The following is a 27,849-nucleotide window of genomic DNA, read 5'->3' on the forward strand; positions in this document are numbered from 1 at the left end:
TTCTTTCCGTACAAAATGAACAATTTAACGAGAAATTAAACAATTTCGAGGCAAGGTTTACTCAATTCGTCATTTTGACATGCATTTTTACTTATTTCTCCGTTAATATAGAACAGTTGTAGAAAATATTGCATATCACAATAGAAAATAGTTGTATATGTATATATATTCTTTGATATCATGAAAAAAAATAAGAAAATAAGGAGAAATCTATCTTTCTTCTGTCTATTGATGTTCCGTCATTGTGCCCGATGTTAGATACCATCGAGTCCGAACAAATTTTGTCGGTGTGGTTTAGACACGGTGTAAATGTAAACATAGTCATATTTTTAAACTTACAGTTGGCGTAATTCTGAATTCTTGTAAATCCTAAAGATTTTTTTAACTCAAGCAAAACTATTTACCGTAGTCGTATTTTGGAAAAATCTGTGAAAAATTATTGACCCTCTTCTAATTTATACTTGATTTGGCTATTTAACTTTTTTCTATTCGAGCATCACTGAGAGTCTTATGAAGATGTAACCCGCGTCTGGCATGCAAGATCTTAGGCCTAATACTTTTTTGATAATCTTTTTTTTTTTTTTCTTTTTTTATCTTTTTCGTCCCATTATCAAAGTTTTGTACCTTAATCTCTTTCTTTCTTTTTTTGGTCGAAATTATAGTTTTTTAAGAGGTTCTCAAACAAAAGTAATGACATAATCTGTTTTTGTAAAAAAAAAAAAAAGGTATCCACAATATTCTAGTTTATTTGTTAAAAGAGAGACCAATGATGACAAAGAAACATTCACTCTCAATAAAATCGAAAGCGAGTCGGAGAGCATTGGAAAACTACGAAACGACGACAAGATAAACAGCGGTCCATCAAGGGAAACCAATCCCACAAAAAAAACGCGGTGCTCTCAGGTGCTCCTGAACAGGGATAAATGAAAAAAATCAGACTTCTAGTACAAATGTATGTACACAATACATACTGCTTATAGTTGTAATTATAACATAGTTTACCTACCATCTTTAAATAAATTGGTATTTGTATGTTGTAGATAAAAAACACATCTGTGAACAGACTGTAACACTTAGTTATGTCCAGTAAAGAGGCTACTGCAGACAAAGAGTTTCACCGAAAAAGTTCTTGTCTACGTCAAATGAAAAATCTTACTGGTAAACAACCTTACAAATGTGATGAATGTTGTAAAGAATTTAGTAGCAAAGGCAATTATAATATACACAAGAAAATCCATACTGGCGAAAAACCTTACAAATGTGATATTTGTGGAAAAGGATTTGTCCAAAACAGTAACTGTAAAGTTCACAAGAAAATCCATACTGGCGAAACACCTTACAAATGTGATAAATGTGGAAAAGTATTTGGTCATAAAGGCAATTATAATATACACAAGAAAATCCATACTGGTGGAAAACCTTACAAATGTGATATTTGTGGAAAGGAATTTTGCCAAAAAAATATTTATCAAATTCACATGAGAACACATGCTAGCGAAAAACCTTACAAATGTGATGTATGTGATAAGGAATTTGGTCAGAAAGGCAACTATAATGAACACATGAGAATTCATACTGGGGAAAAACATTTTAAATGTGTTTTTTGTGATCAAGAGTTTCACCGAGAAAGCGCCTGTCGAATTCACATGAGAAAGCATACTGGTGAACAACCTTACAGATGTGATGTTTGTGGAAAACAGTTTCGCAGAAAAAGTAATTGTCTAACTCACATGAGAACACATACTGGCGAAAAACCTTACAAATGTGATATTTGTGAAAAAAAGTTTTGCAAAAAAGATAATTGTCTAATTCACATGAGAACACATACTGGTGAAAAACCTTACAAATGTGATGAATGTGGTAAAGAATTTAGTACCAAGAGCAACTATAATGTACACATGCAAAAACATACTGGCGAAAAACCTTACGCATGTTATATTTGTGGAAAAGAATTTGGCCAAAGCAGTTCTTGTCGTACACACATGATAACACATACTGGCGAAAAACATTACAGATGTGATGTATGTGGTAAAGCATTTGGTCACAAAAGCAATCGTAATAAACACATGAAAATCCATACTTGGAAAGATAAGATGTGATATTTTGAAAAAGAGTTGGCAGAATCAGTAATTGTCTGAGACATACAAAAACATATACTGATAAAAGAAGACCTAAAGTGTGACGTATGGGTACAAGCTTTAGTTCCGACGGTTATTATCGTAAAGACATTATAACCCATACTTGTGATGAATAATTGCATGCACATTTACCTGTATCGGTAAATAATTTAGTGAAAAAAGTCACTTTTATAGGCACACGAGAATTCATGAAATTTACAAAAGTGGTGTACATGTATGAAGACAGATTTTGTACCTTTCCAGATAAATATTGCCAAATGGCTTCGAATGGGATTCCGTCTTTGGGAACGATTCACAATGCGGGGTACTAGCTCTTTATTCACACACAAGTCGGCAGTTCAATACAGTAAACATAAACAAATTGGTAAAGTCCAAATTCATTTAATAAAGTCCAAATATAAAGTATCAGTGTTACAACTTAGTTAATTTAAACCAAAAACAATGTATATGATTGCGATGGAAAATCCGAACGCAGTTCATGTGCTCTCGTTGGCATATCCAAACGGAGTCCTTATATACAAATTTATCTTTCTTTAAATACCAAATAGAAGTTGCTATTGCAACACAGTTTGTAATGGTCATTTCGTCAACAGAAATTAGATAACAGATTGATTACGTTTATCAAAGAGAGTTACGATAGGTGATCAATCTATCGGTAAATTATTTGATATGACCGTATAAAAGTTGCATAACGAACTTGTAAGATGTTTGGATTAGCTTACAGTTTAAAAGGTTATTGACAAATAGAAATTTATAATCTTACATGTTTCAGATGTAAACAAATATTTCGGACATGTAAATTCATAGCGACTTTCTAGATCATTCTTAGTATTGAATACATTAAATATGCATGCTGTAAACGAAATGTACATAATAGAAATCAATATAGTTAGACAGTTTGAAATATAAAATTGACGGTACCAAAATAATGTGTGACACATGTGTTGAGTGAAGGATTAAGTGACAATAGATACACGAGAAATCATGAATGTTATGATCTTTACAAGTGTGGTATGCGAAAATTCATACATGTGATGACCTTCCGATAACGTTCATATAACACTGGTACTCAATTTTGGTAGGAGTATGTCCTTCGGATACATTCATTTAACACTGATACTAAGTTTTTGTAGGAGTATGTCCTTCCGATAATATTCATATAACACTAGTACAAAGTTTTTGTATGAAATGTCCTTCCGATAACGTTCATATAACTCTGGTACTCAATTTTTGTGGGAATATGTTCTTCCAAAACATTCATTTACTAAGTTTTTGTAGGAGTACGTCCTTCCGATAACGTTCATATAACACTGGTACTAAGTTTTTGTATTAGTATGTCCTTCCGATAACGTTCTAAAAAGACTTGAACTTACTTATTCTTGGGCTAGACCCAAACAAAACGTACATATAGCACTTTTACTGCCTACTAGAGGTATATGGTAGTATCATATGGTTTTTTTTTAAATTATTTGATGCCGTGGGATTGTGATTTTTAGCTTTAATGTAAACCATGTCCGGTTTTAACTTGTATTTACAGCAAAGATAGCCAGTTTTGTGTTCTGTAATATACTGTAACAGTTTAATTTTACATGTCCGGTAGCATCGTTACTTCTCAAAACATCTTCCGAACAATATCTGGACATCGGTGTCGTGGGCATGTACAATGCCAAACCACACATGAACTTTCTTTAGTCTTCGTAGATCTATTCCAACTTCAAGTCTTTTTGAGTCTACGACAAGCAGAACATGATATTTTATACCATTGAATGTTGAAGCCATAGTCTTGAAGATCGATTACTTGATTGGTGTTCCGTTAACGTAGCCGCAGAACAAAAACGCGAGAGCTACTTTTGAATATTTCTACAATTTTAAGTAGTTTTCCACTCACAAACACAATAATATTTTCAACATTTATTAAAATATTTGAGCTTACATTTAGTATAAAACGATCGTGTTTACAATTCAATAAATTATATCTGTCAAAATTTTATTTTTTTAACTGAAATGTTTCAAGTGTCCAAACTAAATTTCCCCTGGGACATTTCCGTACATCATATTCTTTTCAAAATATCTATGCAAATTTAAAATGGAGTAAACCAATACTGAAATATATCACGTCATATTTCTGATCATAAGATATTATTCAGAAGTAAATTTTGTAAAAAAAAATTCACTTTTTCCGTATTTTACTTATCAATGGACTTAGTTTTTAATTGTTCGAGTTTTATGTTTCGAGTTTGTTACATGGGACAACGCTAAGTAAACGTGTTTTCTGATAATCTGTGTCTTCCGAAGCCTAATAATATTATATTTTTATTCTCTCTCTATAATAATGAGAAAATTTACGTAGCAATCTTTCTTTTCATATATAATTTGAAATATTAATTTCAGCATTTCTTAAAAAATTTCCCCGTCAATTAGTTAGTTAGCGCTATTTTCGTGGTAGTAGCAATATCTAACGCATGCGTCCTAACATTTTTTTTCTCTAGAGCATATAATCATATATATTATAATAACCCAAATAAGCTTTCATACTATCCACGAGTACATTTTACCAATGTATATGGAATTTTTTAATTTAAAAGTATTGTAGATTTCATAAAATGCATTTACGTTACTTGGTTTTTTTTCATAAACAAATATATGTATATTGTCGAGTTTTTATATTGTTTTGTGAAAATATATACATATACATTTTTATTTCGTCAACGTTAGAGTAAAGCTTTCATTCATATTATATTAAATTGTATGTTGACTCTTACCGCATATATATAGTTTTGCTTGTTTCCCATCGTTACCGAGGATTTTCAAAGAAGTATACAATTGGAAAATGGCCTGCAACATGAACAGTAATTTGGATATAACTGTTTGCTTAAACTTTTTTTGATAGATTGATATTTGCTAGACGTCCAGTGGCAAATATGCCATGTATATTCATGTAATCCCTCAAACAAAAAAAAAGCCATTATCACTGATGAACAATTAAGTATCGTGACATTTTTGTTTAGGGGACGGCTGAATCACACCGCCAGATGCACGATTTCTTGCTGCATTGAAGACCCATTGGTGGACTTCGGCTGTTATGTGCTCTTTGGTTGGGTTGTCTCTTTGACAAATTCCCCATTTCCATTCTCATTTTATGGTATGTCGGAATTATATTTATAAAGCATGTATATGAACTTGAACATTTGTAGTTGACCGAATGCAAAATAAATAATTTATACCGCAGTCACATTATTATAAACCACGATCGCACTACGATCTGTGAAAAAATGCAAATTTTGACGATCGTATATAGCGCGATCGTGTAGATAGTAGTAAGGGCGCATCACGGTCGTGATGAGGTTTTCAAGATCGCGATGAGCTCTAATTGGCCAACACTATGGATGAAACGATATTAATTAAAAGATTTATATAGAAAAAGGAGGGGGTTCCAACCCTCGGAAAATCAGCCCGTGTTCCGTGTTTTATTGCAGCCTATGTCTTTTGGCCTCTAGTTCCCCGTAAGAAGAATGTGAGGACATATTTTTTTGTATAAAAATTGATTCCCCAACGTAAGCTGTTTCCTCTTTGGGAAATGACAGAAAAACTGCATGACAGTATTATGCATGTTATTACTTTGTTTGGATAAAGAAAATACATTCACATACACTGGTTATGATATAGATATGTAGGAAGATATGGTATGAGTGCCAATGAGACAACTCTCCACCCAAATCACAATTTTTAAAAGAAAACAGTTATAGGTTAAGGTACGGTCTTCAACACGGAGCCTAGGCTCACACCGAACAGCAAGCTATAAAGGACTCCAAAAATTACTAGTGTGAAACCATTCAAACGGGAATAATAAATAAATAATAAATCGTGACAATATTTATAGAGCGCATTATATAATAACAAAAATTACTCTAAGCGCTTCACATTTAAAAATATATAAAATACAAAAAAATACATAAAACATAGATTACAAAGCACTATCTTAAAAGAAGCAAACAAGCATATAAAAATTTATAATTTTTTTTTTAAAAAGAAACGAAAAATGCATGTACCCTAAAATATATACAAAACTGTCTAAAACTAATGCAGTCAAATAAAAGTATATATAAAATCTACAAGAAATCCTTAAAAGCAGTCCGAAATAAATGAGTCTTGAGTTGCTTTTTAAAAACAACTAAAGAATTTACACTCCGTAAAGACGATGGCAAATTGTTCCAGAGTGTAGGCGCAGCCTTGTCAAAACGCCTCTCACCGTAGCTTTTCGTTCGAACGTCATTTGGAGGATGTAGGAGCATACTATTTTCCGACCTGAGGGATTTACTTGGCTTGTATGGCGTAATTAAATTTTGAAGGTAACTAGGAGCTTTGCCATGCTGTGCGTTGTACACATATAAAAGAAGTTTATATTGGCAACGGTAATGTATGGGTAGCCAGTGTAACGATATTAAAACAGGCGTAATTGAGTCAAATTTCCTTTTTCGTGTTATCAAACGTGCTGCTGTGTTTTGGATCGCTGCAATTTACTGATAATTTTTGGTGTAAGTACCGTACAACAATGCATTGCCATAGTCCAGCCTTGATGTAACTAGGGAGCACACTAGTGTTTTACAGGCTTCAACTGAAATTAAAGATCGAATTCGACCAATATTCCGAATTTTGTAAAAACAAGCCTTGGTGATCGCACTTGCTTGATGTTCCATACTGATGGTTTTATCAAAGTACATTCCCAGATTTTTCACACAAGAAACGTCGCTTAACACTGTTCCATCAAATGTCAGACGAAAATCTGAAAGATGTTTCAATTGATGTTTTGGTGCAAAGATTATTAATTCTGTCTAGCAACGATCTAGTCTATATAAAAAAACAAGAAACGAGAAACACTTATGAACCACATAAATAGACAACTACTGAACATCAGATTCCTGACTTCGGACAGAATGTCTTTATTTAATCAACCCATAAACCGTATCAAATACTCGGTATACGTCCTTAGTATCGCTTTATTGTACTTTTTTTTGTTATTCTAATAATTGAAATAAAAGGAGACTGGGATAATAACAAAAAAACAAATACAAGTTAACAATTTTTATTCGTACATTCGTTCATGTGCCTACTCCGGGTTTTGATATGAAGTACTTAGTCAGTGATTGGGAATCAATTTTTAGTAGCAGAGTGCTTGTTCAATTCATCAACAACAAAAAAAGAATTTTAGTCCGACATAATGATTAACAAAAAGATCTTAGTTATCTTTTCGGATTTCAGAAGTAAAAGCTTGTTTGGTTTTCAACGAACCGGCGATAAGTCGATGATTTTTATAATAAAAAAAAGAATCGTAGAATTATACTCATTAGATCGATAAAAAGCAGAATAAATCTAAAATGGTTCAATAATTTGCATTATGTCCGGTGCCAAGTATTTCACGTATGATAAGGAAGATCAGGACGAAAACAAATTAACAATGAATACAATAGATCTGCATTGAACGCCGGGGAAAATAGCATTATAACTGGGCACCTACCTCGGGTAATTACGGACCATCAAACAGTTGTTTCAGAGGTTCTTCAAAATACAAAAAATTGTATGGCACTCTCATCATGAGGCATCAGATTTCACGTCTCATTTCTGAATTTAAACATCACACACATTCAAAAGGACGACCCGCACTAGCAATGATTTGATTGTCCGGAGAAAACGGAAATTATCATGGGGGTTTAAATTTATTGACGAACAACATTATGAACATATACAAAAATCGAATCTATAGTATGCAGCCATGCATATGCAATCATGTTTGTTTCATTTGACACGGTAGATAAAAAGGCAGCAAAAAATGTCAATATTTACGTCTTCGTCATAGCAGGCTCTATGGTGACCGTTGCGCATATATTAGATTCTTGGTTGCTGTAGTGAGATGAGAAGGGAGTTTGCATGCATACAAACGCCAGTGGACACAAACCGCTTCTCAAACATAAAGTTCAATATAAAAAAGAAGATGTAGTATGATTGCCAATGAGACAACTCTCCACACGGGACCAAATAAAACAGAAAATAAACATCTATAGGTCACCATACAGCCTTCAACAATGAACAAAGCCCATACCACATAGTCAACTATAAATGGCTCAGAAATGCGAAATGTAAAATAATTCAAACGAGAAAACTAACGGCCTCATTTATGTACAAAAAATCACAGGGACTCGGTTCGGAGATTTTTATCTATGATTTTTCAATCTTTTTTCGTATTTCCTGTCTAATTGTATAACATTATAATAATAATTATACGTATAATGTAATACAAAACGACAGGAAATACGAAAAAAGATTGAAAAAACATAGACAATTTTTTGCTTGTTCCCAATCGTTACTGATGATTTTCAAAGAAGTATACAATTGCAAAATGGCCTGCAACATGAACAGTAATTTTGATTTAACTGTTTGCTTAAAACTATTTCTGATAGATTGATGTTTGCTAGACGTCCAGTGGCAAATATGTCATGCATATTCATGACGTCCCTCAAACAAAAACAAGTCATTATCACTGAACTAGTATACATTTTTGTATAGGGAACGGCTGAATCACGACGCCGGGTGCGGGATTTCTCGCTGCATTGAAGACCCATTGGTTACCTTCGGCTGTGATGTGCTCTTTGATCGGGTTGTTGTCTCTTTGACACATGTCGGAATTATATTTATAAAGCATGCATGAACTGGAACATTTGTAGTTGACCAAATGCAGAATAAATAATTTTATGTCGCAATCACACTAGGCCATGATCGCGTGAAAAAAATGCAAATTTTGACGATCGTAATGCGATCGTGTAGATCTTAGTAAAGTCGTATCACGTTCTTCTTACGACCTGACTACGTTCGTAAGTTACGACCATATGATCATTGTCATTTTCACATAAGATATGCAAAAGCTCTCCAGGTTTTGTTTGTCTGTATGTAATTTGGACCTCTTGTCCTTTTTCTCTCATGGCTCAACCATGCTTGACACATTTTATATCATTCACTAAAACATCGTCATTTGAGCTAGATGGACCAGTGATAGGTTGTGATTCAGGTTGAATTAGTCGGTCCGACATCTATGCTGAATCAGGATTCGTTAATACCAGACAGTGAAGTCATAAAACTTTTTTTTTGTACTAATATTCCCAAATGCTGGATTTCATGTTTCGAGCAAGATTTTTGTGCTCCGAGCACTCAGCAAAGTTTTATGACTTCAAGGCCAGAGCTCCCTCTGCCTCTGCCTCTGCCTCTGCCTCTATTGATTTTGATGGCATGACTGTGCTGTTTCCTAAAAATCTACGTATTAATCAGAAATAGATCGAATGGAACATTATTGATATGGAACATTATCGGTCGTCCCACTGTCTTTATCGCACCGCGGGTAAATCATCACGTTGTGATTGGTTTAAAGCCGTCACGTGGTGACCCCCTATGAGACCGTAGGGGGTTGGTAAATTTCATAGGGGGTTCATGACGCGTTAATAGTGACGTCATCTATTAATGTTGTTGTGTTTTTTTGTTTATTTTTCAACAAAACGCAGCAGAAAAAGTCTAGCGTGCGATAAATTCGTTATACGGTTAACTACTGACCCCCTATGAATCCATAGAGGGTGAATAAATTCCATAGGGAACTCGGCCTCCGGCCTCACCCCCTATGGATTTTACTAACCCTCTATGGATCCGTAGGGGGTCAGTAGCGAACCATATAACTTATAATATCACTCTGTTCAGCTCTTAATATTATAGGATTAAACACATTTTTTCTAGAGGTTATTGATGTGTAAACCGGGGCGATTAACTCACAAACTGAATAAAAGTCCGAAGGACTTTTATGTTAAGTTTGTGAGTAAGATATTTAAGCAAGCAAGTCTCAATCATACAGTTCACTTACGGATATACTTTTTGTAAAGGTTTATAACACTGAAATAGTTGTTTATGGATTTGAGGATTTTATCTTAACCTATTAATTAAATAAACATAAAAATAAGATAAAGTTTATCTTATTAAGAAACAGTTTGAAAGACGGATATAATACAGGTTGGGTCACTTACGTGTATAATAGAACGAGTTTAATAACAAGAATTTTTATCTGCCTATGCGTAATGGATGTTTCTCCTTGTTGAAGGCCGTACGGTGATTGTTAGTTGTTAATTTGATGTCATTTGGTCTCTTGTTGAGAGTTGTGTCATTTGCAATCATGACACGTCTTCTTATTTTTTTTTTAGTTTTTTTTATGCCCCACCTACGATAGTAGAGGAACACTATGTTTTCTGGTCTGTCCGTCCGTCCGTCCGTCTGTCCCGCTTCAGGTTAAAGCTATTGGTCAAGGTAGTTTTGCTGAAGTTGAAGTCAGATCAACTTGAAACTTGGTACACACGTTCCCTATATATATATATATATATATATATATGATATGATCTTTCTAATTTTGCCAAATAAGAGTATTTATCCCAATTTCACGGTCCACTGAACATATAAAATGATAGTGCGAGTGGGGCATCCGTGTACTGTGGACACTTTCTTTTTCTCGCTATTTTAATATTTGAATTGTTTTACATTCTGACATGGAGGGACCTGTATAGCTTACTTTGCGTAATGGGTTGCTCATTGTTGAAGACGGATATTTACTTAAACTTGCATGATTTGGTTGTATAATTGACAACCTTATCGCGTTTGGGGTTTTCAACCCCTTCAGTTTATAGGGACAACATCAACAGATCAACGAAGGATAAAAAACTTAATTCAAATAGATTGGGGTTGGGGTGGGGTAAAAATTGCTGCAAGTCTTGTTTATCCAAAATCGGTTTTACATGCATGACTGTATCCATATTGGTAAATCAATTTTCCCCAAATTAAGTTAAGGAGGGGGGATGGGGGGGGGGGGTCAGTTGATCAACTATGCGAATTAAGTTTGTTATCCTGCATTGAATTTTTGATGTCGTCCCTTACATGCAAGGAGAAGAACGATTAAATTTTAGAAAAGGTTTATCATTCAAAAAGCATTTCTGAAAAGTCACACAACAAAAAAATCATGGAGGATTTTTCAATTTATTGGCAATACTAAAATATGCTCATAGGTTTATAGAGAACACAGTAAAGACACTTTTCCTCTATCGGTAATAATTTATTTTATATTTTATTGGTTTATTAATTAAATAGTTTGATTTTCCGATTTGTCAACATATCAGATTGCAGTTTATTAGCACTGGGAACAGTATATCTAACCAGTTCTACACACAGCCCTCAAAAAAGTTTTACCAAACTACTGTTGAGATAAAAACAACATAAAACCTAAGTGGCTGTCAACATTCATTAAATGAAATTTGTCAAATTTGTAATTTTATCAGTAAAATTAACATTACACAGGTTGGGTTGTTCAAATATCTTGCTAGCTACAGTGATAATTTCTGCATCCTGTGTCAATTCACACACGTTTTTGTGGGTTTTTCCAGAATCATCGTGACACACTTTTTTGGGTGTTAAACAGAGATATTCAACAAAACATTTATACTTTTATTGTATTGTATTCCTCAATTACAATTTAGTGTAAACTTATTAATTTGGATACTATATATACCCTATTCTTTATAATTATAATGTAAGTATTTTTTTTCTAATTATATAAACTTGTGAAAAAACTACTAAACATGCCACCAAGTATTTACAAATCCTTGATGGCACCAGTTTTCAATAACCATGTCATTGGCTTTCAACATTTGATCATATGTTCAGCAAGTTCCACGCAGTGTCATTGGTCGGGGCCACTAAAAAAAGGGGGGTCCTGGGGTTGGAACCTCTTTTTTTATGACGACCAATGCGTTTGAATTAAAACCTATCGTTGGATCCCGTTTTTTCCTGGGTTTAAACCCTCTTTTAACAATAGATAATAATTAGTGAATAATAATAATAATAATAATAATAAATTCTTTATTTAAAGAGGGTAAACTCAGTTAGTTACAATAAACTAATCTTCCCTGATATAATGCTGTTTAAGATGTATACATGATGTTGTGTACAAGTTGTAATGTTGTACAAATTATAATTTGTACAGATTTTTTGTACAAGTTATCAGTGTTTTATGACCTGCTGAACACAAATGGATGATGCAAGCACACAGTCTTTTGCTTCGCATATTTCTGTCATATTTTCACAACTTCATGATACAGTCTAATACTGAGCATTGATACAAAAGCATTATAAGACCACACAAAGATTTTGTATGGAGATGAATATATGGTATAAGGAAAAAAAATAAAATTATAATTTAACCCATTAGGTTAGGTTGAAGTATAATATTTTGAATTTAAAACATTCCACTGGTACATTTTATAAGATACACCTGTATCACCTGTTGCAAGAAGGAAGGTGTCAAAAAACTTATAACTTGAACAAAAACCATGTACAAATTATAATTTGTACAAACTTACATCTTGTACACAACATATGTATATACATGAAACCAAACAATCAAATGAAAATAAAAAATATACAAATACATTGTAGCAAACATTTCTTATCAGGGTTGTGTTAGGTATTTCTTGATACTTTGCTTAAAAGTAAAAGTGTTTTGAGCTTTACGCATTTTGTGTGGTAGTCCATTCCATTATAGGGATTAAAACAATGAACTACGGATCGATCCATATTCTCCGTCAACGGCTTCCTTTTATGTCATAAATGCACTTCCTTTCCTTAAGTTCGTCAGACGCACTTTATAAATTTTGAACGCTTTTAAAGGTAGGATGATGTAGAATGAACCTAAAAAGTGTGTTTTCATAAATTTTTTTGCTCCAAAAGTATAAAACAAAGTAAGGAATATGGGTTACTTTAGTCAATTCGGGTTCTTATCAAATCTGGTCGGTTGAAGACTGGCAAAGTATTATGCACGGCCACGAAGGCCTTAAACCCGGGTGGGGTGTGTGTGTGTGTGTGTGGGGGGGGGGGGGGGGGGGGTTAACTGACTCTATTCTTTCGGGTATAACTGTGCCAACATCACTTTCCAAATCATACTGTGTTCTACCTAGAACACATCGAAAAACATACCCTGTTCTAAACAGAAATATCAAAAAACATACCCTGTTCTGGACACGCTCAGAAAATGTATACCCTGTTAGGGACGACATCAAAAGTTCAATGTAGGATAAAAAACTTAATTCACATAGTTTTTACACTGACACCCCCACCCCCCTCTTAACTTAATTTGGGAAAAACTTAATTTGGGAAAAATTGATTTACCAATAGGGATATATGTAAAAATCGATTTTAGATATACAAAACTAGTCGAATTTTAACCCCCCACCCCCAAACTATTTGATTTAAGTTTTTTATCCTACATCGATCTTTTGATGTCGTCCCTTATAAACCGTATAAAATAGATGCTGAACATTCCAGACCGGGGTTCTAGACTGTATCTTAAACAGTTAAATAAGCGATTCTGTTCTATAAGATACTTTCTCACCAGCAGGGCATGAAAAAGCGACCCCTTTCTAACCAGCAGACATGACAAAGGGACCCTGTTTTGCTTACACACTCATACCACTAACATATATCAAACTTTGTGATACAATAATATGGTCATAATTATTCAAAGTAGTAGGTTCGATAAGGCCGTAAAATGGCCCCATTTTTTAGCCCTAAATTTCAAATTGGGATTTATTGACCATATGTCGACAAAAAAGATCTTCGACAATAATGTTTGTAGTGACATTTTACATGTCTAACTTGAATATTTAGGTTGTCGACGGCTGCACTCTATATTTCCTGATGGTAAATTTGGCTGAAATCCTGCCGATTTTGTCAAATTTCGTCAAAATCCCTTATTTGACCTAACTGGGATGTCAAAATCAACACTTTAGAATATAACTACAATGTATAACAGAAACTGTTCTATAAAACTTTCTCACAAGTCTTCAAGTTAACTTAAAACATTTTTTATCTTGTAGCATTGAACTTTATAATTGAGGCCAAATATGGCCCTTATCGAACTTACTTTTTTTCTTTCAATTTTAGCATGACATATACATTGTAGCATGTATAGTGGGAGCTGAGGGTATAATAAAAAATAAGGCTGAAAATGCACCAAATATTTATATTCAATATGAATATTTACATTTTGTCTATTACTATATCAAAATGTTCTCCATATTATCCTCCATAGTATTCTACCAGTTTCACTGTTTAACAGATCTTCTTGCTTGTGACGTCGTCAGGGGTAACGTCTATTAGCGACATTTTTATTTAGTCCTGAACATCATAATATAGCACAATGTAGGTACATGTACTTTATAAAACGAAAGTGAAAGTACATAACTAAAAAGAAATGCCTTCTTGATTCTCGTTCATATACCCTTTCCTCCATTGATTTTTTATACCCCCGCTTTAATTATACCCCCGCTTTCAAAAAGGGGGGGTATACTGTTTTACCTAGGTCTGTCCTTCCGTCAGTCAGTCCGTCCGTCCCATGAATATTTTTCGTCGCATTTTTCTCAGGAACTACAATACAAGGATTTCTTAAATTTGGTTTAAGGGTTTATCTAAGTCAGCTATACCGTGTGATGCGTTTTCAGATTGATCACTTGACAACTTCCTGTTAACCGAACACTTGTATGATTTTACACATGATAGCCAAGTTGAAAATTTTCTTCACATTTTTCTCAGGAACTACAATACAAGGATTTCTGAAATTTGGTTTCAGGATTTATATAAGTCAGCTATACCGTGTGATGCGTTTTCAGATTCATCACTTGACAACTTCCTGTTTACCGAACACTTGCATATTTTTACACTATTAATATTATCCACTTGCGACAGGGGTATCATCAGTGAGCAGTAGCTCGCAGTTTCACTTGTTTTTTTTTTGCATACGTGATTTACATAGGATTTTTTTAATAAAATGCTGAACATATGCTTTAAAGTATTAAGGCATTGCGAAAAAGAACTATTTCATCAAATAAATTTAAGTCGGATATTCCTATGATATTCCTTTTCATATTGGATACAAATTTTATTAAGTCAACTACAGACACTTTGTAGTCAAAGTGTTTCAACTGAGGTACTACACAGGCGTCAAAAGGCGTCATTATTGAGTAAGGAGGGTGGCGTCAAAAGGCGTCATTAGTATGGAGGAAAGGGCTATTTAATTTCGGACGGTATTTCTTAAATACAGGTAGATGAACAAGAATCTAGGTTTTACTTTACATCAGCAATGTCTTTGACACTTTTGAAAACAAGTGCTGATCAAATATTATCAACAAGTTTAAATACAGCTTGGAAAATTAATTATAATGGAAATAACATTACATTTGCTCTGAAGCTTTTATTTCTCCATAATAATTAATAAAAAGTTTTAAAGAACAGAAAATAGAAGTGTTTTCTTTTAATTATTGCCCTTCTTCCTTAGATAGATGAAATATGGGTGATGTGGGGGGAATTGGAACTCCAGTATGTTCTTTTATTAATCTTAATGGATGTAGAATAAGTATAGGTGGAAAATTCTATTTCATTTGTTCTCTGATGGAGAGTTTTCATATTTGCAAGCATGCCACATCTTTTTATTCTTACATATTAAAAGCAGAACTAACACTATACATTGTTTATACATGTAGCTATTCAAATTTCAACAAATCGGTAGTAATATTAGTTTTTTCTTTATTTAAACAGGACTAGGAAAAGTGAAAGAATCACAAAGCAAGGCCAGGAAAATGTAAGTACTTTTTATTGATTATAATGTTTCATTTTCATTAAATCACTAACTAATACGTACATGAAAACTAAGCAAAAGTATCAAAGTCGATAGACTATGACTGAGGGGGTAGGGCCAAGTAATCTTTATGGAAATGAGATATGCCAATGCTTATGCAACTGCATACCAACTATTATAACTTACCAAACTAATACATGAAAACTATGAAACAAGTTGCTTTCTTTAAAAAAAGGAAAGCAATACGTGAACCTAAGGCTGCTGACTGCTGGGTCAACAAAAGATTGTTGCTGAATTTGTATTTGCTTTTGAATTGAAATAATTGACTGTAAATAGAAGCCAGTTGAAAGTGTATATTTATAGCTACTATATGAATATACATTTTAAAGCTGGACTATTTTATCTATTACTTAGGAATGTACATAATTTTTCCGATTATAACCCTTTTGAAAATCCCAATTTCTACAAACCCGATGACTTATGCAAATTGCACAAACCAATTGCAATATAAATTAATGCACTCAGTTTGCTTTATAATCTGGAATTCTGGGTGCATTTATTTTATCTATCATATCTTTATATTTTGCTCCTGCATGGATGCCTTTTTATTCTCAACTAGTTATTGAAGCTGTCTTTACTCATGGTAGATGTTGTATTTCCATGTGAGGTGAAAACTGTAGCATGCAATTGATTGGAACCTCTTATAAAGAGACTGATTTTGGTTTCATAAAACATATCAAATTTTAAGGGTTTCTTAATTTTACCTAATCAAATCAATTCAAACACTCAACAGGGAAACTTTTTTTCCCCGAAGAATATCTTAATTCAGAAGTTTTATGAATACCTGTACACACTTTCAAAATAACCAATTTATATAAAAAGATATATAAATATAAAAAGATACCAGAATTAAAATGATGTATGCCAGACATGAGTTAAGTCTACAAAAAAAGCATCAGTGACTCTCAATAGAAAAAAAGTTAAAAGGCCAAATAAATTACAAAGTTAAGGAATCTATTCCTTGGATAGACAATCCTTTGCTTTTCGAAAAGGTCAAAGTTTATTATAGGACAGTGACTCAAAAAAGAAACAAAAGAAAAGCAGCTAGAGGTAAGAATACCTTTAGTAATGATGACCGTGCTTGAAAGTCACATGTCAAGCTCTTTCTGCCGTGTCCCGAGTTTAGATTAGGAAAACGAAAATGCCCTTTCATGAGTGAAATTAATATTATTGCATGCAAGCAGTATTTTAGTGCACAAAATAGGAAATAGAAGGCATACACACTGATACTCAGGAAAAGAATACGCATTTGCGTCTTCACATATATTTACCTAATAGTTGAATTTGAATGTCAAACTAACTACATCAAATGTTTTGACTCCGGATTCATTGACAATTTATCCAGGAATTTTTTTAAGGCAAACCGATAGTGTGCGTTTGAAATGTGATCTATAATGTGAATGACTCAAGATGTGAAGGATAGTTGATAAACACATTGAATACAATTTTCAAAACTGTACCATACGGTACAAATATGTAGATGCTATATAATAAGGTTAAATTATTAAAACAAAGAAAAATAGAATTGAAATTTTATAATAAACATATAAGTTCCTGGTAGTAATTTTTTTCAACAAATTTTGAATATATGTATACAAAATATCAATAAACACAAATGTCAAGTATTTACAGATGGACGTTTTAACGAATGAATCTATTTTTAAATTCTAACATTCCACTATATAAATATATATTACTTTACAATCATTACAAGATATAAGCAAAGACTTTTAAATCCATACTAAAATAGTATAAAATAATTAACATTATGGTAGTTATTAAATTTTGTTATGATTATTGTAAATTATTATTACGTTTTTTTGCAAGGATTTAAAATCATGCTTTGTGAAACACACAATTATTTTTTATTCACGATCGTCTAAAATTTAAATATTTAATTAATTTATCTTACTTTCTGTTTTATGGATATACATGTATTACAATACAAATAACAAGTGCTCCAGCTAAAATTCAAAAGGGGCAGGGTGCCAGTGGAGGGCAGGGCACTTTTTTATGATAGGAGAAGGCACTGCTCATTTCTAATGTCTATGTCCCTGCATGTATCACAAGTTCACATATTTTTTTACTGTATATATTGTCAATAAAGATGCATAAGTTGTTGTTATGATTATTTATTCTATAAAATTTGCATAAGAAAAGTCATTCATACTACATGTTCATATAACATGGCAATACACATTCATACTATTAACCAAAAGAGGAAAATTAAACTTACTATTCTCCCCCACCCCCTCTCCTTCCAAAAAGAAAGAACATAAACTAAACATCTCATAGCTATATATATAGTTTACCATACATGTACATGACAGAGTAGTTGTATTTCAAAATTTTCATCTAGAGCTTGGCCCTCAAAACTTTTTTTTATTGTTTGTGTTTAGGAATATATTATTTAGTGTAGCTTAATCATGTTGATTTGTGATGAGAGTTTGACTACACACTCTTTTTTTTTGTAAGTTGATAGCTTGACTCCGTTCATATAATTAATCTATACATATTTCTTAATTGAGAATGTATAAAACATGGATTGCCAAAAGTATGATTATTAAAAATAATTTGCAACATATTTTTTTTTGTATGTTCAAAGACAGTTAGTATCCTTAAGGTAACATTCTTATATAATTTTGTATTCAATTGGTTATTTTTTTCTATTTTTAGTGCTAGATAATATTTTAGGAGCACAATTTTGTAATAAGCTTTTTCAGGGGAAGTAACTCCAAAATTAATTTCCAACATGTTTACGTCTGCTCGTCGCTCACAAGTTGAGATGGACGATGTTTCTGTGAAGGCAAAGTTGATTACTTCAATTCAATTCTAAATTCATGAAAGTCTTCATTTATACACTCTTCCATTGTGACTTGGAGATCGAAAAGAAAATGCGGACACATTCATCATATTTATGACAAAAAGGTACATTGTCTTAATTAAATTACCTACTAATTAACACCTTTGAAGTCTTATCCACAATCATTGATTGTAATGACAGTGGCGGATCCAGAACTTTGCCTAAGGGGGGGCCCGCTGACTGACCTAAGGGGCCTGCTCCAGTCATGCTTCAGTGATTCCCTATATAATCAAGTTATCAACCAAATTTTTCCCACGAAAGGGGGGGCCCGGGCCCCCCAGCCCCCACCCCTGGATCTGCCTATGAATGACATGATTAACCTGGTTACCTAGGGGTAATCACCAGGTGTCATATATGTAATTTAACTTCTGATAAGAAATCGATGAAACAAAAGGCAATTTTACCAAAACGGCACAAAGGTTTTTCAGAAAACGGCGTCAGGGCAGAAGGGCGCGGCTGAGGGCACACAGGGCGAACTTAGGGCACCCAGGGCACGGCGCCCTTCTAATTTGGGCTAACGAGACCACTGATAATACTTATAAAACCTTACTTAAACGGTATGAAATTATTAACGTTGAAATATAATGATTATTGTTTATATATCAACATCTTTTTTTCGTAGGATGCAAGGATTTATTCAGATTTAATTATTATGTTTCCTTTTACAAAGGAATATTTAAAAATACCAGAGCAGAGTATCCTGTCTTAGAATATTTATTTCTAAATTGCAACTATGAAAATATTCTGACTTCAATTATTATTAGTTTCTACAGAAGCATAAATGCAGTATATATTTTGTATATATTTCTTTGATTTCGATTTAATTATCAGACAATGCTGCTGGAATGATTGTATGATGTGTACAGTGTGTTGTTGTTGTGTTTGTGCTTGTCACTTTCGCTTTCAGCCTCACCACTGGATAGCAGCTTGCTGTGAAAAGGAAGCCGAGTACGTAAGTCTTCCCTGCCAGTTATAGTACCTCTGAACAGAATGAATTCATATTTTGTCAGTAGCTCAACTGTGATATATATGTGTAATTTCAGTTGAAATATGGGAGTGCATTTAATAAATTGAATTAGATTCTTGTTTCATTAGGAGTTTAATCCAGTGATAGATGCAGAGTTCTATATAAGAAAGCGTGAAGACAAGGAGGGCTTTGCTGTTAGAGAAATTACTCCAAACATAGGTGAGTTTTGTCAGTAATGTTAGTCTATACACTACAAACTGCTCAGAGTCTGAAAAGACCACCTTGTTGTCATAAAATTTTCGAGTCAGTTTTTTGTACTCATACTCGAAAATCACCTATCAAATTGTTGGATTTCATGTTTAGAGCATGATTTTTGTGCTCCGGGCACTGAGCAAAGTTTTATGCGTTTGGTAAAGTCGAGCACACATTTTACTCGACTAGTCTTGATATTGTCTGGACAGTACTTAACTGTATTTTACTCTTCTGGACTAGGTCTCAACTGTACTTAATTAGTCTGTTTCAATACTTGTTGATCTTTGTGTAGTCTGATATGGTCTCCACCAAGGTTCAACCAGTCTTGACCTCCCTTAACTAGTCTCAACCTGTCTCAACAAAGTCTCAACTAGTCTGGACCTTCCAATTTAGTCTTGTTTGGTGTAAATCAGCCCATCTAACTAATTTAATATATATCTAATAAAATTGCAGTTAAGTTGGTAGTTTGGTTCATTGCTGTGAAATTAAAGAATTTAAATAGGTAAAAAAAAAAGATTAAATTCAGTTAGGCATCTTGAATATTTTTTATAACCTTTTCAAATCAGCTTGGTTTTCATCAAACTATCAGCTATCATTATATGTGATCACCCTGGATTTGGAGATCATGCAAAATTCTGAGATTGAAGACATATGTATCATGTGTTTAACAGTTTCAATGATTTGCAGACACTGAATTGATACACAGTTTTAATCATCAACTGCCAACTTTTGCTATTTGTCCTCAAATTAAGAAAAGGTTGGGGGAACAACTTCTTTATTTTAGACATTATTATACTTGCAAATGTTTCCTTTTCAATCATTTTTTTTTAATTAAATTGCAATTTATTGATTTATGTGAAAAATGTGATTTATCAAATTTAAGCAGTTGATATCGTTAATCAGGCCATGGAGATCCCTGAATTTTTTTTAAAGCATTTTCTGTGACGTCACTGATGCATAATAATGTTACTGGTAGTCATGTATTAGAAAAATCTACAGAAGTGAAACAAGATGTTGTATTTTTTTATTTTGACAGTAAAATAATAAAATATGAGCCAAAACATAGAACTTAAAAGCATTGTCTTTAATTACTTTATCTATGGACAAGAGCTCGGGTGACATTCAAAAAATTGTCTCCCGCTTATGCATGGGATAGAGTAAATTATCTCCCTCTTAGCCAATTTAAATATGGCATTTTGATGTGAAGTATAATAATATTAATTGGAATCACATCCTCTCAAATGCAGACTTTATTGACCACAGTAAATAAATCATGACAGTTGATAATATACTTGTAATGAGGTATCCCTTAATTGAGTCACTTATAAATGACAGTGTCCAGAAATATCATTTCTGTATCCAAAATATGTGAACTTAAGCGTGATTACCATTTGCTATTTCAAAGAATTCTTTAAATGTGTCTAGATGTAGAGTAGTGGATTTGATCTTTCCAATCCGGTATAATTTTTTGTTCAAAACTTCATAGTAGAAGTGGTATAGTTTTAGCTTTAAAATAAGATCATATGTCAATTTTTACAGACGTGCAACCTTTAGGAATGTCTGATGTAATCACAACTTGAAGACTGATTGGATTGGGAGCCAATGGGTTAAGCATTTTATCACATGATTTAGAAATTAAATTAAATTGACAGTGCATGCAAAGTTTAAAACTTTTAAGGTTGATGTAAAAAAAAAAACTGTGGCAAATAATTCCATCCATGTTCAAGACGAGAAGAAATGAACAATAAAACAATAGGTAGGTCCTGTCATAGAGGCTGTCTGGGACGAAGGTCAGGGAAGACTGCCACAGGAAAATGAAGGTATTAGACAGGGACAGAAATTAGGCCTAGCAACAGACCACTGGAAGACCCTTCAAAAAGTTGTTGACAGGGTTCTTAACAAGTAAAGAGTCTGGCCATCTCTTTACATGAGGCATTGGATTTAACGTCCCCAATCTGACATGATGTGACTGCCAACTTGTAAATGAACACCCCATTTTTGATGAGGATTTCACTGTTGGGTGGAGGGATATCAATTATGACCATATTTCTATTTCTTAGTCACCCATATGTGACTTTAGAGGGGAGTGACTTAATATACCTTATCTAATCTACAGGCTAACAAATAGAGTTTTGTCACCAATTTTAACCAAAGACAATTGTGACAAATCCTTTTAATTAATTTTAGGAAAAGGGGTGTTTACAAGCAGAAATTTTAAGAAAGGAGATTTTCTCCTTGAATATGAAGGAGAGTTGCTTTCCAGCGAAGAAGGTGTCAGTAGGCTGGATGAGCATGTGGCAAGTGGCATTGGTTGTTATGTGTTTTTTTTCAAAAATAAAGATGAAAAAAAAATGAGGTAAATTTGTAAATTTAAGGAAATGTCAATTGATGACTCATGATATGATTTTGATTTTAAGTAGAGAGTGATAATTTTATCATGTTTATTATTATAGAATTAAATTAACTTATAAAAAATAAAGGACAAGGTTCACTTATGGAACAAAAAGCCCTGTCCAAATTAGTCTTTTAAAGACAGATGAACTCTTTAGAAATACTTGTCATACCCTCACTGTAGCATCTTTGGGGCATTCAGTTTTACCCTTGTCTGTCTGTCTGTCCGTTTATCTATCATTATGTACGTATTCCCCTAAATGCCAAAATTGGTTTTTGTTCTCTATCTTTAGGTTGCCTAAACCAAATGTTAAGAAACTTAACACAATGGTCATCACCACAGAACACAGATCAAGTTAAAATTTCAGTAGTGTCACTTATACCGTTCTAGAATTTAAAATCCCTTTACAAATGGAAAAATAGCTGAATTTTTTGTTTCTGGTCTCTAACTTTTGTTTGCCTCAAGCAAATGTTACCAAACTTATATATATGCACAGGGATCGAATTTAAGCTTTTTTGTGTAATGGCCAGCCGGACCAGTGGACTAAAAATCTACTGGTCCGGCACCAAATCTACTGGTCCTGCAAAAATGACATTCATAAAAATTTGACAAACACTAAATTATATAAATGATAGATATAAAAAAGAAGATGTGGTATGATTGCCAATGAGACAACTATCCACAAAAGACCAAAATGACACAGACATTAACAACTATAGGTCACAGTACGGCCTTCAACAATGAGCAAAGCCCATACCGCATAGTCAGCTATAATAGGCCCTGATAAGACAATGTAAAACAATTCAAACGAGAAAACTAACGGCCTTATTTATGTAAAAAAATGAACAAAAAACAAATATGTAACACATAAACAAACGACAACCACTGAATTACAGGCTTCTGATGTTTTCTTTTATTTTCATGCTTTCTTTTACATATATGTTAGTCAAGAAAATGCATTCCTCTCCTTTATTCGGGTAGATTTTTTTGTGCTGTTCTGATTGTTCACGAGCAAGAACAAAATCTAACTTAAAATTCTAAGATCCCGTTACAAAAATCCATTTCTTATCTAGGTCTGTCACAAACCGAGATTGCGATGCAATCTGTGATTTTTATCGACAAAGGAGTAAGTTCGGTAAGTGCCATATTTGGCCCCAATTATAAAGTTCATGGTTACAAGACATTAATTGTTTTAAGTTGCCTTAAAGACATGTGAAAATGTTTAAACAGAGCTGTTTTTTGTCAAAGTTTAATTCTAACACGTTGATTTTTACATCCGAAAAAGGTCAAGATAAGGGATTTTGGTGAAATTTGACAAAATCAGCTGGATTTCAACCAAATAAATGACCAGGAAACATAGAGCGCATGGGTCGACAAGCTTAATATTCAAATAAGACATGTTAAATGTCTTCATAAACATTATTTTAAAAAATCTTTGTTGTCGACGTATGCGCTCTATGTTTCCTGTCAAATAATCTTTGGAAATTTACCCATTTTCATTGATTTTTTCGTGAAAAATCAATATGAGTACAACTTGTGACGTCATAATGAAATGCAGAAATGTAAAATTTTCAACAAAATGGCTTATATCCTATCTAGTCAATGTATTAGCTATAATTTATCGTGATATTAGTCAATAAATTCCAATTTGAAATTTACACTAAAAAGGGGGCCATTTTAGGGCCTTATCGAACATACTCCTTTCTACTGGTCAGCCGGACCACCCGCTGAAAAAATCTACTGGTCCGATGCAAATTATACTGGTCTCGGACCACCGGACCAGGGCCAATTGGACCCCTGTACTATGATCAAATTTGAAATTTGGTGGATCACTTTCACTTTTCTAGAGTTATGCCCCTTTATAAATGGAGAAATTGCTGATTTTTTCACATTTGTTCTTTATAACTTAAGTTTGCCTAAATCAAATGTCATGAAACTTATACACAATGCTTATTCATACTACAAAACACAGATTAAGTACAAATATAGTAAACTGTATGTGTTACTTTTACTGTTCTTGAGTTATGTCCCTTTATAATCTTACATGAAAGAAGGGGCATCATCTGTGTCTGATGGATACACTTTCCAATTTGTTACTTCATGTTGATAATGTTGTATTCTGTTCTCTTTTAGCATTGATGGCACATTTTCTAGGCTTAAAGCCAGATATGTAAATGATGGTATAGGTATTGAAAAAAACTCTGTTATGAAAAGAATTGATGTTGAAGACAGGCCCCATTTGGCTTTATTTGCTGTTAGAGACATAAACACAGGAGAGGAACTCCGTTATGATTATGGGGAAACATCTAAATACCTGCCATGGAGGAGGAAGTCAAAAATCACCAATATACTAGTATGTATTAATAGCATTGCATTTTACGCAACTGTGTGTTATAAGACAGCTTCTATTTTTATTGTGAATTTGTTATTTATTAATAACATGTTTAAGGAATGACTATAATATTTTGTCTGTCTATGATGAAATAACACAAAAATGTGGTGCACACTGAATAATCGGTGTAGCACGTTATTAGCTCACCTGGCCGGAAGGGCCAAGTGAGTTTTTCTCATCACTTTGCGTCCTTCGTCCGTTGTCGTCGTCGTCGTCCAGCGTCGTCTGTTAACTTTTACAAAAATCTTCTCCTCTGAAACTACTGGGCCAAATTAAACCAAACTTGGCCATAATCATCTTTGGGGTATCTAGTATCCGGTGACCCGGCCAACCATCCAAGATGGCCCCCATGGCTAAAAATAGAACATAGGGGTAAATTGCAGTTTTTGGCTTATAACTCAAAAACCCAAGCTTTTAGAGCAATCTGACATGGGGTGAAATTGTTTATCAGGTCAAGATCTATTTGCCCTACAATTTTCAGATGAATAGGACAACCCGTTGTTGGGTTGCTGCCTCTGAATTGGTAATTTTGGAATAAGATTTACCACATTATTTATATTCATGTCAACACCAAAGTGTTGGCTACTGAACAGAGACAAAACTGTTCATCAATACCTAACTTATATTAGGCCAGATGAATGGTCAATTTTATTGAATCATAATTTGTGAAAAACACTGAGTGGAATATTAGTTAAATGTTTATGAGGCAACTCAGCATTGCAATTTTATATTGGTTGTTAAGTTTTTCAAATGTTTTGTCATTCACCATTTTACCAGAACAAGTTTTCTTTGAGACTGAAACGTCAGAAGAATAAGGAAGTCACCAGAAAGTTTTGTTTTATGACCTATCTGGCTTTGTTTAAGTGCATGACTCAGTATAACATGCTCAAATGACGACAATACCAAATTTCAAGCTCAACAAATTAAGTGTGACAAAATTATTTTTATTACTAAGCATGTCTGTCTTTTTAGCCCAAATTTTGATAAAATGGGCCAGGGGTATTTTGAGTGTACAAGGAACATGTACATCACATATCACTTATTTCTTTTCAAATTTCTTAGATATATATGTATTATTGCTAAAAATAGGACATTGGGATAAAATGCAGTTTTTGTCGAGCCTGCGACTTTTGTTGCAGAAAGCTCGACATAGGGATAGTGATTCGGCAGCAGCGTTAGCTAACTTTTTAAAAGCTTTATATTTAAGAAGGTGGAAGACTTGGATGCTTCATACTTTGTATATGGATGCCTTGTTTTACGAAGTTTCAGTCAGTCACATGTCCAATGTCCTTGACCTCATTTTCATGGTTCAGTGACTACTTAAAAAAAAAAGTTAAGATTTTTTGTAATTTTAAATTCTCTCTTATTATTAGTAATAGGATAACTATATTTGGTATGTGCATACCTTACAAGGTCCTCATGTCTGTCAGACAGTTTTCACTTGACCTCGACCTCATTTCATGGATCAGTGAGGCCAAAAATAAAACATTGTTTGTTTCCCCGCCCACGACCGACCTGGTAAAATCACCGCAACCCGAAAATTTTATTGGCCATTCTTGTCCACTTTTTTAGCTCACCTGACCTGAAAGGTCAAGTGAGCTTTTCTCATCACTTGGCATCCGACGTCCGTCGTCCGTCGTCTGTAAACTTTTACAAAAATCTTCTCCACTGAAACTACAGGGCCAAACTTAACCAAACTTGGCCACAATCATCCTTGGGGTATCTAGTTTAAAAAATATGTCCGGTGACCTGGCCATCAAACCAAGATGGCCGCCATGGCTAAAAATAGAACACGGGGAAAAATGTATATTTTGGCTTATAAATCTTTGAAACCAAAGCATTTAGAGCAAATCTGACATGGGGTAAAATTGTTGATCAGGTCAAGACCTATCTGCCCTGAAATTTTCAGACGATTCGGACAACCTGTTGTTGGGTTGCTGCCCCTGAATTGGTAATTTTAAGTAAATTTTGCAGCTTTTGGTTATTATTAAGTCTCCCAAACAAAGTTTGGAGACTTATTGTTTTTGGTCAGTTCTTATTATTTTTATTATTCTTCCTCTTCTTCCTCTTCTTCCGCCACTTTAAAAATGAACTTGTCTGCAGCGGTTCTCCTAAACCACTTGTCAGATTGACTTAGGATTTCATAAAATGGTAGACTAATATGTCTAGGTGAGCCATCAATCTTTTGTTTGTGCATTGGGGTCTATTAAGGGGTATTTTGGGGGGTAGAAAGGAGGGAGGGATTTACTATAGAACCCTATGGGATTTTATTTTCTAAAATTTTCAAATGAATATAACTTGAAAACTGTAAGTGATAGATACAATGATTATAGGACAATAAAACAAATCACATGAAATATAGGGGGAGTCCCTGGGGGGTCATCCCCACCCCTTCAATTTGAGAATATGCTTTTATCATGTAAACGGTCCAGATCCCCACCCCTAAACCATATATATTCTTGAATGGGATGATAAAACAAATCAAATGACATTAAAGGGAAGTCCCTGGGGGTCATCCCCACCCCGTTCAATTTGAGAATGTGCTATTATCTTGTAAACGGTCCAGATCCCCACCCCTAAACCATATATATTCTTGTAGGGGACAATAAAACAAATGAAATGAAATAAAAGTGATGTCCCTAGGGGCTCACCCCACCCCCTCTTGTTTGAAAACTTGTAAAGGGTCAACATCCCCACCCCTAAACCATATCTATTCTTGTATGGGACAATAAAACTAATCAAATGAAATTAAATGGAAGTTCCTGGGGGTCACCCCCCCCCCCCCCCCCCCCCCCCCATCCCGTTCAATTTGAGAATGTACTATTATCTTGTAAACGGGCTAGATCCCCACCCCTAAACCATATATATTCTTGAATGGGACGATAAAACAAATCAAATGAAATTAAAGGGAAGTCCCCGGGGGGTCATCCCCACCACGTTCAATTTGAGAATGTGCTATTATCTTGTAAACAGTCCAGATCCCCACCCCTAAACCATATATATTCTTGTAGGGGACAATAAAACAAATGAAATGAAATAAAAGTGATGTCCCTAGGGACTCACCCCACCCCCTTTGTTTGAAA

General features: G+C 33.8%; 2 protein-coding genes across 2 annotated transcripts in view; both read left to right on the top strand.

Annotated features, from left to right (window-relative positions):
* Positions 1 to 1,057: 1,057 nt before the first annotated feature.
* On the top strand, positions 1,058 to 2,674 carry LOC134702464 (zinc finger protein 239-like). Its single transcript, XM_063563365.1, has one exon. It carries the CDS (start codon positions 1,080 to 1,082, stop codon positions 2,097 to 2,099), a length of 1,020 nt encoding a protein of 339 aa, XP_063419435.1. The 5' UTR covers positions 1,058 to 1,079; the 3' UTR covers positions 2,100 to 2,674.
* An 8,987-nt stretch (positions 2,675 to 11,661) lies between these two features.
* Positions 11,662 to 27,849, top strand: part of LOC134702463 (uncharacterized) — a 34,231-nt gene continuing 18,043 nt past the window's right edge. Inside the window, exons 1-5 of the mRNA XM_063563364.1 lie at positions 11,662 to 11,742; positions 15,801 to 15,843; positions 19,859 to 19,949; positions 22,170 to 22,338; positions 24,508 to 24,727. Coding sequence (XP_063419434.1) covers positions 11,741 to 11,742; positions 15,801 to 15,843; positions 19,859 to 19,949; positions 22,170 to 22,338; positions 24,508 to 24,727 — 525 coding nt within the window. The 5' untranslated portion in view covers positions 11,662 to 11,740. The remainder of the gene's footprint in view (positions 11,743 to 15,800; positions 15,844 to 19,858; positions 19,950 to 22,169; positions 22,339 to 24,507; positions 24,728 to 27,849) is intronic.

This window comes from Mytilus trossulus, unplaced genomic scaffold, assembly GCF_036588685.1.
Source record: "Mytilus trossulus isolate FHL-02 unplaced genomic scaffold, PNRI_Mtr1.1.1.hap1 h1tg000476l__unscaffolded, whole genome shotgun sequence".
NCBI classification, from domain to species: domain Eukaryota; kingdom Metazoa; phylum Mollusca; class Bivalvia; order Mytilida; family Mytilidae; genus Mytilus; species Mytilus trossulus.

Excerpts from the sequence above, each read along its gene's own strand:
- LOC134702464 (XM_063563365.1), top strand. The coding sequence starts at position 1,080 with ATGTCCAGTAAAGAGGCTACTGCAGACAAAGAGTTTCACCGAAAAAGT.